The sequence below is a fragment of the Pseudophryne corroboree genome, chromosome 4, assembly GCF_028390025.1.
Source record: "Pseudophryne corroboree isolate aPseCor3 chromosome 4, aPseCor3.hap2, whole genome shotgun sequence".
In the NCBI taxonomy this organism is placed as follows: Eukaryota; Metazoa; Chordata; class Amphibia; order Anura; family Myobatrachidae; genus Pseudophryne; species Pseudophryne corroboree.
In genome coordinates, this window is record NC_086447.1 from 736587011 (window position 1) to 736606786 (window position 19776).

Genomic DNA, 19776 nt, shown 5'->3' on the forward strand with positions numbered 1-19776 from the left:
TTTAGAATAGGTCTTACTGAGCCGTCCGGCTTCGGTACCACAAATAGCGTGGAGTAATACCCCTTTCCCTGTTGTAGGAGGGGTACCTTGACTATCACCTGCTGAAAAAACAGCTTGTGAATGGCTTCCAATGCCGTCGCCCTGTCTGAGGGAGACGTTGGCAAAGCAGACTTTAGGAACCGGCGAGGGGGAGACTTCTCGAATTCCAACCTGTAACCCTGAGATACTACCTGCAGGATCCAGGGGTCCACCTGTGAGCAAGCCCACTGCGCGCTGAAATTCTTGAGTCGACCCCCCACCGTTCCTGAGTCCGCTTGTAAAGCCCCAGCGTCATGCTGAGGGCTTTGCAGAACCCGCGGAGGGCTTCTGTTCCTGGGAAGGAGCTGCTTGCTGCCCTCTCTTACCCTTTCCTCTGCCTCGGGGCAGATATGACTGTCCTTTTGCCCGCTTGTTCTTATAGGACCGAAAGGACTGCGGCTGAAAAGACGGTGTCTTTTTCTGTTGGGAGGGGGTCTGAGGTAAAAAGGTGGATTTCCCGGCAGTTGCCGTGGCCACCAAATCCGATAGACCGACGCCAAATAATTCCTCCCCTTTATACGGCAATACTTCCATATGCCGTTTGGAATCCGCATCACCTGACCACTGTCGTGTCCATAAACTTCTTCTGGCAGATATGGACATCGCACTTACTCTCGATGCCAGAGTGCAAATATCCCTCTGAGCATCTCGCATATAAAGAAAAGCATCCTTTAATTGCTCTAAAGTCTGTAAAATACTGTCCCTATCCAGGGTATCAATATTTTCAGTCAGGGAATCCGACCAGACCACCCCAGCACTGCACATCCAGGCTGAGGCGATGGCTGGTCGCAGTATAACACCAGTATGTGTGTATATACTTTTTAGGGTAGTTTCCAGCCTCCTATCAGCTGGATCCTTGAGGGCGGCCGTATCAGGAGACGGTAACGCCACTTGTTTTGATAAGCGTGTGAGCGCCTTATCCACCTTAGGGGGTGTTTCCCAGCGCGCCCTAACCTCTGGCGGGAAAGGGTATAATGCCAATAACTTTTTTGAAATTAGCACTTTTCTATCTGGGTTAACCCACGCTTCATCACATACATCATTCAATTCCTCTGATTCAGGAAAAACTACAGGTAGTTTTTTCACCCCCCACATAATACCCCTTTTTGTGGTACTTGTAGTATCAGAGATATGCAAAGCCTCCTTCATTGCCGTGATCATATAACGTGTGGCCCTACTGGAAAATACGTTTGTTTCTTCACCGTCGACACTAGATTCAGTGTCCGTGTCTGGGTCTGTGTCGACCGACTGAGGTAAAGGGCGTTTTACAGCCCCTGACGGTGTCTGAGACGCCTGGGCAGGTACTAACTGGTTTTCCGGCCGTCTCATGTCGTCAACTGATTTTTGTAATGTGCTGACATTATCACGTAATTCCATAAACAAAGCCATCCATTCCGGTGTCGACTCCCTGGGGGGTGACATCACCACTACCGGCAATTGCTCAGCCTCCACACCAACATCGTCCTCATACATGTCGACACACACGTACCGACACACAGCAGACACACAGGGAATGCTCTATTGAAGACAGGACCCCACTAGCCCTTTGGGGAGACAGAGGGAGAGTTTGCCAGCACACACCCAAGCGCTATAATATATATGGGAACAACCCTATATAAGTGTTGTATCCTTATAGCAGCTTAAATATAGTAATATCGCCAAAAAAAGTGCCCCCCCCTCTCTGTTTTACCCTGTTTCTGTAGTGCAGTGCAGGGGAGAGTCCTGGGAGCCTTCCTCACAGCGGAGCTGAGCAGGAAAATGGCGCTGTGTGCTGAGGAGAATAAGCCCCGCACCCTATTTCGGCGGGCTCTTCTCCGGAGTTTGTGAGATCTGGCAGGGGTTAAATACATCCATATAGCCTCAAGGGCTATATGTGATGTATTTTTAGCCATAAAAAGGTATTATACATTGCTGCCCAGGGCGCCCCCCCAGCGCCCTGCACCCTCCGTGACCGCTGTGTGAAGTGTGCTGACAACAATGGCGCACAGCTGCAGTGCTGTGCGCTACCTCAGGAAGACTGAAAAGTCTTCTGCCGCCTGCTTCTGGACCTCTTCCATCTTCGGCATCTGCAAGGGGGGTCGGCGGCGCGGCTCCGGGACCGGACTCCATGGCTGGGCCTGTGTTCGATCCCTCTGGAGCTAATGGTGTCCAGTAGCCTAAGAAGCCAATCCATCCTGCACGCAGGTGAGTTGACTTCTCTCCCCTAAGTCCCTCGATGCAGTGAGCCTGTTGCCAGCAGGACTCACTGAAAATAAAAAACCTAAAAACTTTTTCTAAGCAGCTGTTTAGGAGAGCCACCTAGATTGCACCCTGCTCGGACGGGCACAAAAACCTAACTGAGGCTTGGAGGAGGGTCATAGGGGGAGGAGCCAGTGCACACCACCTGATCCTAAAGCTTTATTTTTGTGCCCTGTCTCCTGCGGAGCCGCTAATCCCCATGGTCCTGACGGAGTCCCCAGCATCCACTAGGACGTTAGAGAAATTATATTTATCTCTTCTACCCAAAGTGGACTTGGACCTTTGGCAAGGCTGAGACCCCTCCGGTAGTTCTGGCGATCTCAACCGCGACTCAGATCTTGCCGCTTCCCGCTCGTGTCGAGCGGCGGCCAGTTCTGATTGCAACCCAGCCATGACATCCGTTAGCATAGCCCATGGAGGTTCCGGGAATGAAACCGGATTCGAAACCGAATCCACAAAACATACTGAACATGTGGTAGATCCGTCCGGTAACACACTCTTACAGACATTGCAGTGAAACTGCTTTTTAGATTTGGCTGGTGCCTTACTCATTATGCAGACAGACAATACAATATACAAAGACAGACACTTGCACGACTCAGTAAAAGTGTACTAAGGAGTGTATAATATATATATGGCTGCAGTGCAGTGCACATGGCCAGTACTATATGAAATCCGAACCAAAATTCCCACTATCACCCCTGCGCCTCCGGTGGAGTAGAGATGTAGGACAGGAACGTTCTGGAATCACAAACAGGAAGCATGGTTAAAATGGCCCCCATGACATGCTTACACTAATAATCACAGTGCAGGGTATACACCTAATAACCTGTAACTATTGCAGCAAAGTAACCTGTTAATATAGGCTTAACAGCCTATGTATTATTGCTGGAACCCACGCAGCCCCATGTTATGCATGCCGCCTACTTCCCCCCCCTTCTTCTCCCCTCCCCCCCCCCCCACTGCGGGTACCGCTGTCTGAGCGGGAGTTACCGGGGAGCGGGTTTCCGGCAGTCCGAGATCGGGTGCAGGGAGCGCTGTAGTGGAGAGCGGTCCTGCAGCAGCGGCCGGCCAGTGTGAGCGGCGTCCGGAGGGTCTTAGCGGCGGAGGTGCGGGTCATGCGCTGATCGGAGCGTATAGCGGCGGTCAGAGCGGCTGGGTCGGGCGGCTACAAACAGCGGCGGGCGGCGGTGACCGGAAACACGGACCCCACACAGCGGGGCGGCAGCGCGCTGACCGTCCCGAACCCCCCAGCATACCTTGTCCTGTATTGAGGCTGTGACGGGGCTTCTGTGTGTAAGCTCCATTCAGCTCTTGCAGTCAGGAGTGAGCTGCGTGTGGCCGTGAGGGTGCTCTATGATGTGAGGACCGACACGCCATGCGCTGCCTCCGTGCAGCGGCACTATCCCGGACCCACGTTTTTTTATATAAACTGGGAAGGGATGTGCTGAAGTTAGTAAAAAGTAAAAATGAAAAATCAAAATATATTCAAAAGAAGTGTGGTTGAGCTCCACACAAGCCTTGTTGCTACGTTAAGCACAGAAAAAACACTGAGGTACTCTGGGATATGGAGGGGTGGAGAGTTCTAAATTTAAATATTCAGTGCCCTGTTCCTGCGGAAGCCGTCCATATCCCAAGAGTACTCCAGTGACCCCTAGTGGATGAAAAAGAAAAATACAGTGGCCGCCATGTGCATTAATAACACAAGTGCCCAGCTCCAACTAAAGTTTTGTAACCTTCCAAACAGGCTTCCCAGAATGAGGGGAATTTCAACTTTTGTAAAGTGCACAAGCTCATTTCAGTGTTCAAAGTTGCGCCCCCCCCCCCCCCCCTCCCTCCCTCCCCACTCCAACCCCCCTGGACAAAAAAGGAATGTAGTTGAGGCAAAGTAACTAAAAAAAACAAAACTTTTTTTATTATTTTTAATTTGCTGGCATCAAAACTATCTTTTCTAAACTACAATGTCCTTCTATGTGTTTGAGAATGCAACTAATACTTCTCTAATGGTTATTTCCTAATTATATTGGAAAGTGAACATTGAGTGCGACCCTATTTCTGTTTACATTTAGAAATAACAGATTAAAAAAGAGCTGGTTTAGAGTTTAAAGCAAGTCTAATAAATCACATGGGAAAATTATTTTCACATGGAAAAAAACTTTTTTCTTTCTGCAGATAAGAAAATGTAAAATTAACAACAACCAGGATTAGAGATGTGATGGGGTCACTTCCTAGCCTAACTGTAAAATACAGTGGAAAGATAGACCTGTCCAGTATGTGTATGCAAGCCACAAAAACATGTGCTGTGGATCTACATGTACTTACTTGGGGCACATTGCTGTTCACCCACTGTGAATTGGGTAGAATGTCATCCCATAAAATGAGACATCTTGCAAGAGTCTGAAATACAACAAAAACATGACCACACACAACTAATACAGAAGATCTTTTTTGTTTTTAATTATACTTTACAAATCAGCAATTGGATAACATTTCAAGCTCCCTTGAAATGCTGAGAGAGTATGGCAACATATTTATAAAGTGTAAGCCTAACATTACCAGCTTTGTATTTTATCTGTTGATCATGTGCTTAATTATAAGTTTGTTTTTAACAAAAAGGAAAAGGAGGAAAGAAGAATGTCATACTCTTAACAGAAGGAATTCTGGTTTTACAAAGTCCAGTAAGTACATAGTGTCTGGAGCTCGAAGCCAATCAGCAATTGACCTAAAAAGTACAAAAAGACAAAACAAAAAGTAAATAAACAAAAATGATTATTCAAAATGAATAGGACTAAATGAATTATAAAACCAGAAAATACAATGGTGACAAAATAGGATGCGCCCAGTCAGATAGAGAGTGTTAGCAGCGGTAGGGAAGAGAAGCACGGCAGGATCCCCCTCCCCCCCCCACCCCACCCCCATCCAGCGGCTGATGACAATGGCAGGCGCTGGGGAGTGTAAATGAACCCTCCCAAGCCACCCCCAGAATCCCCCTGTATACCTGGAGGCTGTCCCGGCTTTCAAAATGAAAGCCACGATGGTCGCGATGTTCCCGATCGATGTTTGGTGGGGGAAATAATTAAAAATAAATAAATAAAAATAGTTTTTCTTTTTTTTTCTTTTAAATAAAATCATTTGGGATAGGGTTAAACTCATGTTCTTCACCTAATTCACTCATAAACCCCCCCGACAATTTAGGAGAGGTTTTTGGCTAAATAAATAGTCAGTTAAGTGGTTAATTAGCACCTCACTCAATGTTATTTAACTGTCTGTGCTGAGCCATGGATATACCTAAAATCTGCCTTGGAGGCTTAAATCTATCCACCAGTCCTCTGCAGCATGATGCCATGTTAGACAGGGAGTGACAGACAAGCTTGCAGCCTTGCTACAACATCAGGGCATGTGATGTCCCAGCAGTTCGACAACATACAGTTTCAACTTACTGAACTGCAGGATGTTCCTCTTTTTGTAAAAGGTCATGCAGTCCTAAAGTAAATCCTGTTTTTCCACTGTTTCTTACCTGTTGTTCGTTTTTAAGTAGATCATAGCTAATGCCAGTGTAGCTCCAGGACATGTGACATCCACATTGATGGTGTCTCCTTCCTGTAAAAACAGTGAAATGAAAGATGTGCTGGCACTATTAAACCACTGTATAAACAATACGCACTCATTCACATTTAACATCTAGTTCACTGAACAGACACATCTTACAGGAACTGCACTACAAACAAATGGCAATTCAGAAGTGTAATGATAGTCACAGACAAGAATACAGATTAGACGGTACGAATGGCTCCATCTACAATTCTATGATGCTGCACACATGGTCTGAACTGGTCCATTTGCCAACTAGGCCACAAATACGGATAGTCCAAGTGAGCAGAGCAGGCCATTAAATATGCAGGCCGGTTGTGAACTGTATGAGCATATAGCAGTATCTTGTACATCGTATTCATTGACATGCCAGAAAATGAAGAAATAAATAAAATAGTTTAACATATAGCAAACTGATACATTAACATTTCAATGACCAAGTCCATTGTAACATTTTTACCATGCTAAAGATACCCCAGAAATCATCCAAGGGTAATAGTAACACTTATTTGGTAACATACTAAAACCGATTTATATTGTATGCAGGTTGCTATTGATATTCCAGCTCACAGGATCCAGACGATCATAATGCCGACTGCGTCATCCTAACATTCAAAGTCTCAACAGATTTTGGTAAGTACATTACCTTAACCCTAACCCACCTCTTCTGCAGCCTAACCCTTAACACCCCCCCCCCCCCCCACAAACACAGCCTAACCCTAACCCTCCCCTTAGTTCCTAACCCTAACTTCAGTACTTACAGTCACATTTTATTTGTGAAGAACTGTTTTGTGAAATGTGTGTTATCACCTTCAGAAGTAACTTTAACTAAGAAACATAGAATTTCTGGCATATAAGAATCACATGGCCCATCCAGTCTGCCCATTAGGATACTAGGGTGAGGGGTTATGGTATTAGGGAATTGTTTTAGTGGTTTGGGTTAGAGGTGAGGGTTATTAGGGTTAGGTTAGGAGATGGGGTTAGGGTTTTAGGGATAGTATATTATGGTTGGTGTATCCGTTTGGCTTATGGTATTAGGGTTAAATACTACTTTGCGTGGCTCACTTTACATTAAAAGATACAAGGTGTCATGTTACTGTGATCCAATTCATCCCAAGTAATGCGTATGTCAGTGTATAGACTGTTATTCAGCACAGTCCTTTCACTGCACATTTTACCCTGGCTGCTAGGGAACATGCTGTATCCTGCAGGTGCAAAGTCCATACTTTCCTGTTATGTATGAGAACCACAGTATAGAGGATTAATGGGTTAAGGCTGGTCTACAGAACAACGAGAAGACACAACAAAAGAAATAGATGCCTCTTTATATCTGGTGTGTCATGTTATGGAGTGCAAATAATATAGTAAAGCCTGCTATAACCTGTGAATCAGGATATCCCAACATAGACCATTTGAGGATTTCCATCCGTGGGACAGCTCAAACATGAATTCATATGGACAGGATTAATAACACCATAAAGATATGAATGATTAGGTGTCTTAAACAAATGAGCTGACACTCTATTGTTTCATATTACAGATTCCCAGGACTGACAGAACTATTGTCTTACAATTAACATGAAGTATAGTACCCCTTTTCCACTAGCTAAATTTACCCGTGTTTTTGCACGGAGGTGCGCATCAACACAGGTTTTTAGTAAGTGGAAACGGCTCAACATGGGTTGAGTGACCCTGGAATCCTACCCGGGTAGCTACCTGGGTTGAACACGGTAATGACCCGGGTAATTGTGCAGTGGAAACGTTCATCATTACCCGTGTTTTCAGACCTGAGTAACAATGCTTACCCAGGTTAAGTGGAAACAGATCTGACCCGGGAGTAACCCGTGTCGAAGTGCAGTGGAAACGGCGGGGCTGACACGGGTTGCAGCCAGGTTAAACATCCCGCATCGGACTCTGCACTCAGGTGGAAAAGGGGTATAGGTGAAGCTGTTAGCACAAATGTGTAAAAAAACGTGTCCAAGTGAACTAAACACATTAGGTATAAATGAAAAGAGATGCAGGTTGGTGCAGGACCTGGAACAGACCTACTGTACTGTGTATTCTAGCTGTAACAGATCCACGATAATGTAAACAATTCACATCAACTAAGAAATTCCAGTTTTCACAAGAAAGCCAACACAGCACAAAATGCACAAATTGTTCTGGTCATCAAGTTTCAATGGTTATTTAGAAACTGTACAAATCCCCTGACTGTTGCCTGGGACTTTAAAACAATTTAATTAGAGCAAGTAGTTACTTACCTTGATCTGGTAACTGGGTGACTTATGTTTTTCTCGGTTGACACCTACATGTGACCGCTTGTGTCCTCCCACCATATACTGGTACAGCTGCTCTGGAACATTCAGGTCTGACATGCCTATCAAATTACTCCCATGCTGGAATATATCAGAACACTAGGTAAGCCAATTATAATATAGATGTGTCCACATACATTCCTCAAATTGCACCAAACAGCCCTGTCTGGCGCGCCACCTACTTCAGGACTAATCTGCACCATATGTCCCCACCACTCATTTGTGTACCGAATAAATGTTTCATTTACTTATGTGATAAAAGTACACTGCATGAGTACTGTGAATAATGGCAGTACATGCAGCTGCGGTGTGTGCGACACGAACGTGAGTAAAAAAATGCAAACTACTGAGGATCAATATGAGTGAGGCCATGGTATAACATTAGTCTGTAGCTTTAAACAAATTCTTTTGCGACAAAAATACTAATCCATAAGTGCAATGGTCCAGGAAGTCAGGCCATGCATCTCGCACCAAGTTTCAAGCCTAAAACCATATTGTATTACATTTTCCCAACACTGCACGGGGGTCACGTTACCTACATATTATGATCTATGTAAACATTACATTGATAAACAAATTGCATTCATGTCAACAGCTTCAAATATAAAGTGACCCAAATAACATAAACACACGCTTGAAGCTACCACCACATCTATATTAAGGCAGCCATCCTACAAAGAAGAAAGTTTCTTTAACTAGAAAGTACTGTGCACTCCAAGTGGGAATCCAATTGGGCGCAAGATTTTCTCCATAAAAAAAACTTGCGCTCATCACACCCAATTTTAGATTACACCATGAAAGCTCCCTACATCCACCGTATCCAATTGGAAAATAAAAAACCTTTTCGGGGTTTTCAGCTCTGAAAATACTGCGACGGATGACAAGGTGGTCCCCCCTCCATCCTCCCACTAGGGAGGGGGCTACTGCTTCAGAAGGCAAATAATTACAGACTTAGTAGCTAACTGGAAACTTTCAATTAGCTAGAGCTACACAGTTTATGGGAAGCAGTCAGGATCTCGGCTGTCGGTATCTCGGCAGTAAGGATACAGACGCCGGTATACCGACCCCATTCTGAATGACGACACTGGCATCCAGAATGGCTGTACTATCCCGGCGCCGGAATACTGGCTGCCGGGATCCCAGACGAGGACAGACCACGGTGCATCACAGGCAAGCTGTGGGTGGGTGTGTTTGGCTAGGTTTAGGCTGTGCAGGGGGGGGGGGGGGGGGGGGGTGTTAGGGTTAGACTGCGTCCCGGGTGGTTAGGGTTAGGCAGCGGGGAGGAGGTGTTAGGGTTAGGCACCCCCCTCGTAGGGTTAGGCTGCGGGGAAGGAGAGTTAGGTTTAGGCAGCTCTTGGGGGGTGGTTGGGCGCCAAAGGGGGAGGTTAGGAATAGGCTGCGGGTAGGGAGGGTTAGGGTTAGGGATTTCACCACGGTCGGCTTCTTCAAAATCGGGATCCCGGCTTCGGTATTTTAAGCGGAGGGATCCCAAGCGCCAGGATCTCATACTGATCCCTATTCATGTATGTGAAATTATAATGTAGCATAACAATGTGCAATTATATGACCCAGAGTGGATGCTATTATTACATAGCGTAAGGGGCCGCCAGAAATAGAGATGCCTTAACACGGCCTGGCAGCTTACTCATATTTTTGCAAATACATGCAAACTGAGATCTCTGTATTTCTATAATAATGTAGAATTCAAATCACATTGCTGATGCTTTTCAGTGTGATGGGGAATATTTCTTCTTTTTTTTCATATCTAGAATAACCCCTCCCTTTCATGTACCTTTGAATGACCATTAAATTGTTTGGATAGCAGTATAAAATGGTAGCAGCTCAAAGTAACATGAAAGCAAAGTAACATTAAGAAAAGAGTGTTGTACTCCTTGTGAGACACGGTTTGCGGCAATGATGTATTAAATCAAACTCCTATTGCCATCATCCTAAATAGATGATAGCTTTCATACGTACACATTACAGTGTACTCTAGAAGTGGCACAGCAATTATACAATGTCTAACACAAAACGCACAACAGCAAAAGTGGAAAAATGAAACCTATTGACAAAAGGCTATTCACATTAGTAACTTACCCCTAGACACACCATACCCAAAGCCAGACCTGCTGCCAGGGAATACGATTCTCGGTCTGTGCAATATTCCATTTCGGGCCCTGGAGGGCGGCCTAAAACAAAAACATAAATAAAATTGGAAAAAAATTTTTTTAGCTGTAATTAGCACACACACAAAACCCATACAGTACAGCTTTATGGGAACACACAAAGCTTAATGCCATGTAAAGCAGTCCAAACAGAGTATGTTATATAAAACAATAATTCATACCTACACTGGAGCTCAATAATTCCTATGGAGACTGAGACAGATGTTCTTAAGCTAAGTGACACATATGTTTATGAAATAGAAGTAATCACTGCATATTTATTATAAAGATTTCTATTGAACAAGTGATTTTACTGACGGAAGCTATCTCTATAGCAACTCTTCCTCTGTCTACCTGTCTTATCAGCTTTTCATTTGCTACATAATATAGGAAGCTGCAATCTAAAGGTGCATACACACGGAGCGATATAACTGAGCGATTTTGACTATACAGTCAAAATCGCTCAGAAAGTTAGTGCATATCTCTCCATGTGTACACAGCCAGCGATAGCGATGCGCGCCCCGCCAGGTCGCTATCGCTGCTAAAAATAGACTGTGCAGACAAGTCAATTTTGGCTATGTCGCTGGGAAAGAAAAAGCATCCCCTTGCTTGAATGAGTTAGCTAAAATCGCCCATAGCCAAAATCGCTGGAAAAGTTAGTCAAAATCTCTGGTAAAGTTAGTCAAAATCTCCTACTGCCAGTTCAAGGGAAATCGCTCAGTCAAAATCTCTCATAGTCAAAATCTCTCCGTGTGTATGCACCTTAACAAACTAGCAGACAACGTTCTGTAGAGACTAGAGATAATTTTCAATTTTCTACAAGCTGGCATGCCTAAAGGGGGGTACTCACGGAGCGATAATCTAAGCAATCTGACTAGATTGCTTAGATTTTAAGCATAATCGCTCCGTGTGTACCCCCCACAGCGATAGCGATGCGCAGCCCCGCGCATCGCTATTGCTGGTGCTAGATTGGCCTGCATGCAGGCCAATCTAGCAGGTCGCTCATTTCACCCGCTGGGCTGAAGCGATGTCGGGCTGATTTTCCGCTTTGTAACGACAAATCGCCTGCATTGCTCAGTGTGAACGTGTGACCGCACGCTCCCGCAGTTGTTAATGACGGACACTAGGTTTCATGTGCTGCACATCAAACCTAGCAATATCGCTAGTGGCCTTGTTAATGCTTATGAAAAACGAAAATGACCGATTAATTCTAATTTGTTCACAGAATTTGTGCACATGGACAATCCATGTGGGATCTTACTTTTTCCAAGAAGAGAAAGGCACGAAAAATACCCCAAAAAACAGGATAGCAGCAGTAAATAAGATTTTAAACCTACCGGTAAATCTTTTTCTCCTAGTCCGTAGAGGATGCTGGGGACTCCGTAAGGACCATGGGGTATAGACGGGCTCCGCAGGAGACATGGGCACTTTAAGACCTTTAATGGGCGTGAACTGGCTCCTCCCTCTATGCCCCTCCTCCAGACTCCAGTTATAGGAACTGTGCCCAGAGGAGACGGACATTTCGAGGAAAAGGATTTTGTTAATCAAGGGTGAGACACATACCAGCTCACACCACAAACACCGTACAACATGGTATATAAGTAAACCAGTTAACAGTATGAAACAACCACAGAAAACAGCAACAGCCTGATTTCAACAGTAAAACAACCTGTGTGTAATCTTATCAATAACTATGTACAATTATTGCAGATTTCAGTCCGCACTCGGACGGGCGCCCAGCATCCTCTACGGACTAGGAGAAAATAAGAATTTACTTACCGATAATTCTATTTCTCGTAGTCCGTAGTGGATGCTGGGGACTCCGTCAGGACCATGGGGAATAGCGGCTCCGCAGGAGACAGGGCACAAAAGTAAAAGCTTTAGGATCAGGTGGTGTGCACTGGCTCCTCCCCCTATGACCCTCCTCCAAGCCTCAGTTAGGATACTGTGCCCGGACGAGCGTACACAATAAGGAAGGATTTTGAATCCCGGGTAAGACTCATACCAGCCACACCAATCACACTGTACAACCTGTGATCTGAACCCAGTTAACAGCATGATAACAGCGGAGCCTCTGAAAAGATGGCTCACAACAATAATAACCCGATTTTTGTAACAATAACTATGTACAAGTATTGCAGACAATCCGCACTTGGGATGGGCGCCCAGCATCCACTACGGACTACGAGAAATAGAATTATCGGTAAGTAAATTCTTATTTTCTCTGACGTCCTAAGTGGATGCTGGGGACTCCGTCAGGACCATGGGGATTATACCAAAGCTCCCAAACGGGCGGGAGAGTGCGGATGACTCTGCAGCACCGAGTGAGAGAACTCCAGGTCCTCCTCAGCCAGGGTGTGCCCCTGACCAAGTAGCAGCTCGGCAAAGTTGTAAAGCCGAGACCCCTCGGGCAGCCGCCCAAGATGAGCCCACCTTCCTTGTGGAATGGGCATTTACATATTTTGGCTGTGGCAGGCCTGCCACAGAATGTGCAAGCTGAATTGTACTACACATCCAACTAGCAATCGTCTGCTTTGAAGCAAGAACACCCAGTTTGTTGGGTGCATACAGGATAACAGCAAGTTAGTTTTCCTGACTCCAGCCGTCCTGGAAACCTATATTTTCAGGGCCCTGACAACATCTAGCAACTTGGAGTCCTCCAAGTCCCTAGTAGCCGCAGGTACCACAATAAGCTGGTTCAGGTGAAACGCTGACACCACCTTAGGGAGAAACTGGGGACGAGTCCGCAGCTCTGCCCTGTCCGAATGGACAATCAGATATGGGCTTTTGTGAGACAAAGCCGCCAATTCTGACACTCGCCTGGCCGAGGCCAGGGCCAACATCATGGTCACTTTCCATGTGAGATATTTCAAATCCACAGATTTGAGCGGTTTAAACCAATGTGATTTGAGGAATCCCAGAACTACGTTGAGATCCCACAGTGCCACTGGAGGCACAAAAGGGGGTTGTATATGCAGTACTCCCTTGCCAAACTTCTGGACTTCAGGAACTGAAGCCAATTCTTTCTGGAAGAAAATCGACAGGGCCGAAATTTGAACCTTAATGGACCCCAATTTGAGGCCCATAGACACTCCTGTTTGCAGGAAATGCAGGAATCGACCGAGTTGAAATTTCTTCGTGGGGCCTTCCTGGCCTCACACCACGCAACATATTTTCGCCACATGTGGTGATAATGTTGTGCGGTCACCTCCTTCCTGGCTTTGACCAGGGTAGGAATGACCTCTTCCGGAATGCCTTTTTCCCTTAGGATCCGGCGTTCAACCGCCATGCCGTCAAACGCAGCCGCGGTAAGTCTTGGAACAGACATGGTACTTGCTGAAGCAAGTCCCTTCTTAGCGGCAGAGGCCATGAGTCCTCTGTGAGCATCTCTTGAAGTTCCGGGTACCAAGTCCTTCTTGGCCAATCCGGAGCCACGAGTATAGTTCTTACTCCTCTACGTCTTATAATTCTCAGTACCTTAGGTATGAGAAGCAGAGGAGGGAACACATACACCGACTGGTACACCCACGGTGTTACCAGAACGTCCACAGCTATTGCCTGAGGGTCTCTTGACCTGGCGCAATACCTGTCCAGTTTTTTGTTCAGGCGGGACGCCATCATGTCCACCTTTGGTCTTTCCCAACGGTTCACAATCATGTGGAAGACTTCCCGATGAAGTCCCCACTCTCCCGGGTGGAGGTCGTGCTGAGGAAGTCTGCTTCCCAGTTGTCCACTCCCGGAATGAACACTGCTGACAGTGCTATCACATGATTTTCCGCCCAGCGAAGAATCCTTGCAGTTTCTGCCATTGTCCTCCTGCCTCTTGTGCTGCCCTGTCTGTTTACGTGGGCGACTGCCGTGATGTTGTCCCACTGGATCAATACCGGCTGACCTTGAAGCAGAGGTCTTGCTAAGCTTAGAGCATTGTAAATTGCTCTTAGCTCCAGTATATTTATGTGGAGAGAAGTCTCCAGACTTGATCACACTCCCTGGAAATTTTTTCCTTGTGTGACTGCTCCCCAGCCTTTCAGGCTGGCATCCGTGGTCACCAGGACCCAGTCCTGAATGCCGAATCTGTGGCCCTTTAGTAGATGAGCACTCTGCAGCCACCACAGAAGAGACACCCTTGTCCTTGGAGACAGGGTTATCCGCTGATGCATCTGAAGATGCGATCCGGACCATTTTCCCAGCAGATCCCACTGAAAAGTTCTTGCGTGAAATCTGCCGAATGGAATCGCTTCGTAAGAAGCCACCATTTTTCCCAGGACCCTTGTGCAATGATGCACTGACACTTTTCCTGGTTTTAGGAGGTTCCTGACTAGCTCGGATAACTCCCTGGCCTTCTCCTCCGGGAGAAACACCTTTTTCTGGACTGTGTCCAGAATCATCCCTAGGAACAGCAGACGTGTCGTCGGAGACAGCTGCGATTTTGGAATATTTAGAATCCACCCGTGCTGTCGTAGAACTACTTGAGATAGTGCTACTCCGACCTCCAACTGTTCTCTGGACCTTGCCCTTATCAGGAGATCGTCCAAGTAAGGGATAATTAAGACGCCTTTTCTTTGAAGAAGAATCATCATTTCGGCCATTACCTTGGTAAAGACCCGGGGTGCCGTGGACAATCCAAACGGCAGCGTCTGAAACTGATAGTGACAGTTTTGTACCACGAACCTGAGGTACCCTTGGTGAGAAGGGCAAATTGTGACATGGAGGTAAGCATCCTTGATGTCCAGGGACACCATATAGTCCCCTTCTTCCTGGTTCGCTATCACTGCTCTGAGTGACTCCATCTTGATTTGAACCTTTGTATGTAAGTGTTCAAATATTTCAGATTTAGAATAGGTCTCACCGAGCCGTCTGGCTTCAGTACCACAATATAGTGTGGAATAATACCCCTTTCCTTGTTGTAGGAGGGGTACTTTGATTATCACCTGCTGGGAATACAGCTTGTGAATTGTTTCCAATACTGCCTCCCTGTCGGAGGGAGACGTTGGTAAAGCAAACTTCAGGAACCTGCGAGGGGGAGACGTCTCGAATTTCCAATCTGTACCCCTGGGATACTACTTGTAGGATCCAGGGGTCCACTTGCGAGTGAGCCCACTGCGTGCTGAAACTCTTGAGACGACCCCCCACCGCACCTGTTTGTACGGCCCCAGCGTCATGCTGAGGACTTGGCAGAAGCGGTGGAAGGCTTCTGTTCCTGGGAATGGGCTGCCTGCTGCAGTCTTCTTCCCTTACCTCTATCCCTGGGCAGATATGACTGGCCTTTTGCCCGCTTGCCCTTATGGGGACGAAAGGACTGAGGCTGAAAAGACGATGTCTTTTTCTGCTGAGATGTGACTTGGGGTAAAAAAGGTGGATTTTCCAGCTGTTGCCGTGGCCACCAGGTCCGATGGACCGACCCCAAATAACTCCTCCCCTTTATACGGCAATACTTCCATGTGCCGTTTGGAATCTGCATCACCTGACCACTGTCGTGTCCATAAACATCTTCTGGCAGATATGGACATCGCACTTACTCTTGATGCCAGAGTGCAAATATCCCTCTGTGCATCTCGCATATATAGAAATGCATCCTTTAAATGCTCTATAGTCAATAAAATACTGTCCCTGTCAAGGGTATCAATATTTCCAGTCAGGGAATCCGACCAAGCCACCCCAGCGCTGCCCATCCAGGCTGAGGCGATCGCTGGTCGCAGTATAACACCAGTATGTGTGTATATACTTTTTAGGATATTTTCCAGCCTCCTGTCAGTTGGCTCCATGAGGGCGGCCGTATCTGGAGACGGTAACGCCACTTGTTTTGATAAGCGTGTGAGCGCCTTATCCACCCTAAGGGGTGTTTCCCAACGCGCCATAACTTCACACACTTCATTTAATTTATCTGATTCAGGAAAAACCACATGTAGTTTTTTCACACTCCACATAATACCCTTTTTTGTGGTACTTGTAGTATCAGAAATATGTAACATCTCGTTTATTGCCCTTAACAAGTAACGTGTGGCCCTAAAGGAAAATACGTTTGTTTCTTCACCGTCGACACTGGAGTCAGTGTCCGTGTCTGTGTCGACCGACTGAGGTAAAAGGACGTTTTAACGCCCCTGACGGTGTTTGAGACGCCTGGACAGGTACTAATTGGTTTGCCGGCCGTCTCATGTCGTCAACCGACCTTGCAGCGTGTTGACATTATCACGTAATTCCTTAAATAAGCCATCCATTCCGGTGTCGACTCCCTAGAGAGTGACATCACCATTACAGGCAATTGCTCCGCCTCCTCACCAACATCGTCCTCATACATGTCGACACACACGTACCGACACACAGCACACACACAGGGAATGCTCTGATAGAGGACAGGACCCCACTAGCCCTTTGGGGAGACAGAGGGAGAGTTTGCCAGCACACACCAAAAACGCTATAATTATACAGGGACAACCTTTATATAAGTGTTTTTCCCTTATAGCATTTTAATATATATAGTCATATCGCCAAATAAGTGCCCCCCCTCTCTGTTTTAACCCTGTTTCTGTAGTGCAGTGCAGGGGAGAGCCTGGGAGCCTTCCCACCAGCATTTCTGTGAGGGAAAATGGCGCTGTGTGCTGAGGAGAATAGGCCCCGCCCCCTTTTCGGCGGGCTTCTTCTCCCGTTTTTCTGAGACCTGGCAGGGGTTAAATACATCCATATAGCCCCCAGGGGCTATATGTGATGTATTTTTAGCCAGAATAAGGTACTATCATTGCTGCCGAGGGCGCCCCCCCCCCCAGCGCCCTGCACCCTCAGTGACCGCTGCTATGAAGTGTGCTGACAACAATGGCGCACAGCTGCAGTGCTGTGCGCTACCTTATGAAGATTGAAAAGTCTTCTGCCGCCGGTTTCTGGACCTCTTCACTTTTCGGCATCTGCAAGGGGGTCGGCGGCGCGGCTCCGGGACGAACCCCAGGGTGAGACCTGTGTTCCGACTCCCTCTGGAGCTAATGGTGTCCAGTAGCCTAAGAAGCCAATCCATCCTGCACGCAGGTGAGTTCACTTCTCTCCCCTAAGTCCCTCGATGCAGTGAGCCTGTTGCCAGCAGGACTCACTGAAAATAAAAAAACCTAACAAAACTTTTACTCTAAGCAGCTCTTTAGGAGAGCCACCTAGATTGCACCCTTCTCGGCCGGGCACAAAAATCTAACTGAGGCTTGGAGGAGGGTCATAGGGGGAGGAGCCAGTGCACACCACCTGATCCTAAAGCTTTTACTTTTGTGCCCTGTCTCCTGCGGAGCCGCTATTCCCCATGGTCCTGACGGAGTCCCCAGCATCCACTTAGGACGTCAGAGAAAAAGATTTACCGGTAGGTTTAAAATCTTATTTTCTCTTACGTCCTAGAGGATGCTGGGGACTCCGTAAGGACCATGGGGTTTATACCAAAGCTCCAGACCGGGCGGGAGAGTGCGGATGACTCTGCAGCACCGATTGAGCAAACATGAGGTCCTCATCAGCCAGGGTATCAAACTTATAGAATTTTGCAAAAGTGTTTGAACCCGACCAAGTAGCCGCTCGGCAAAGCTGTAGCGCCGAGACACCATGGGCAGCCGCCCAAGAAGAACCCACCTTCCTAGTGGAATGGGCCTTTACCGATTTTGGTAACGGCAATCCAGCCGTAGAATGAGCCTGCTGAATCGTGATACAGATCCAGCGTGCAATAGTCTGCTTGGAAGCAGGCGCGCCAATCTTGTTGGCCGCATACAGGACAAACAGTCCCTCTGTTTTCCTAATATGAGCCGTTCTGGCTACATAGATTTTTAAAACCCTGACCACATCAAGGGACTTGGAATCCTCCAAGACATCCGTTGCCACCGGCACCACAATAGGTTGGTTCATGTGAAATGACTAAACCACCTTGGGTAGAAATTGAGGACGAGTTCTCAATTCCGCTCTATCTACATGGAAAATCAGATAGGGGCTCTTGTGAGACAAAGCCGCCGATTTTGACACCCGCCTGTGAGAAATTTCAAGTCAACAGTTTGAAGAGGTTCAAATCAATGTGATTTAAGGAACTGTAACACCACGTTGCCACTGGGGGCACAAAAGGAGGTTGGATGTGTAGTACTCCCTTCACAAAAGTCTGCACTTCTGGAAGATAAACCAATTCCTTTTGAAATAATATTGATAAGGCCGAAATCTGCACCTTAATGGAGCCTAACTTCAGGCCCATATCCACTCCTGTCTGTAGAAAATGGAGAAAACGACCCAGCTGGAAATACTCCGTAGGAACATTCTTGGAATCACACCAAGACACATACTTCCTCCAGATACGGTGATAGTGCTTCGCCGTTACCTCCTTCCTAGCTTTAAGTAGAGTAGGGATGACTTCCCCTGGAATACCTTTTCTAGCTAGGATCTGGTGTTCAACCGCCATGCCGTCAAACGTAATCGCGGTAAGTCCTGGAACACACACGGCCCCTGTTGTAACGGGTGTAGTATGGCTGACCGCCGGTCAGCTTACCGACGCCGGGATCCCGGCAGCATACCGACGCCGGGATCCCGGCGGGGAGGGGCGAGTGCAGCAAGCCCCTTGCGGGCTCGCTGCGCTCGCCACGCTGCGGGCTCGGTGGCGACCACTCTATGGGTGTCGTGGACACCCACGAGTGGAAATAGTCCCTGTTGGACGGCATGCCGACCATCGGGAAAGTGAGCCGTCGGGCTCGTGGAGGTGGTCATGTGACTGTCGGTCAGCTGACCGGCGGTCACATGAATACCACCCGTTGTAACAGGTCCTCTCTGAGAGGAAGAGGCCAAGGATCTTCCGTGAGCATTTCCTGAAGATCTGGATACTAGGCCCTTCGAGGCCAATCTGGAACAATGAGTATCGTTTGAACTTTTGTTCTTCTTATGATTCTCAATATTTTTGAGATGAGTGGAAGCAGGGGAAACACATACACCGCCTGATACACCCATGGTGTTACCAGCGCGTCCACCGCTATCGCCTGAGGGTCCCTTGACCTTGAACAATACGTCCGAAGCTTCTTGTTGATGCGTGACGCCATCATGTCTATTTCAGGGAGTCCCCAGCAACTTGTCACTTCTGCAAAGATCTCTTGATGAAGTCCCCACTCTCCTGGATGGAGATCGTGTCTGTTGAGGAAGTCTGCTTCCCAGTTGTCCACTCCCGGAATGAATACTGCTGACAGGGCGCTCACGTGATTTTCCACCCAGCGAAGAATCCTGGTGGCCTCTGCCATTGCTGCTCTGCTCCTTGTTCCGCCTTGTCGGTTTACATGCGCCACGGCTGTTACGTTGTCTGACTGGATCAGAACCGATACGTTGCGAAGAAGGTGCTCCGCCTGCCTCAGGCCGTTGTATATGGCCCTTAATTCCAGCACATTTATGTGCAGACAAGCCTCCTG

General features: G+C 47.2%; 1 protein-coding gene across 3 annotated transcripts in view; it reads right to left on the minus strand.

The window, feature by feature from the left end:
- The window catches only part of ANAPC1 (anaphase promoting complex subunit 1), a 365074-nt gene that overhangs the window by 132063 nt on the left and 213235 nt on the right, over window positions 1–19776 (minus strand). For all 3 annotated transcript variants that reach the window (XM_063918099.1, XM_063918098.1, XM_063918100.1), the window contains exons 30-34: window positions 10320–10411; window positions 8169–8303; window positions 5834–5916; window positions 4960–5038; window positions 4639–4713 (exon numbers count right to left, since the gene is read on the minus strand). In XM_063918099.1, coding sequence (XP_063774169.1) covers window positions 4639–4713; window positions 4960–5038; window positions 5834–5916; window positions 8169–8303; window positions 10320–10411 — 464 coding nt within the window. The remainder of the gene's footprint in view (window positions 1–4638; window positions 4714–4959; window positions 5039–5833; window positions 5917–8168; window positions 8304–10319; window positions 10412–19776) is intronic.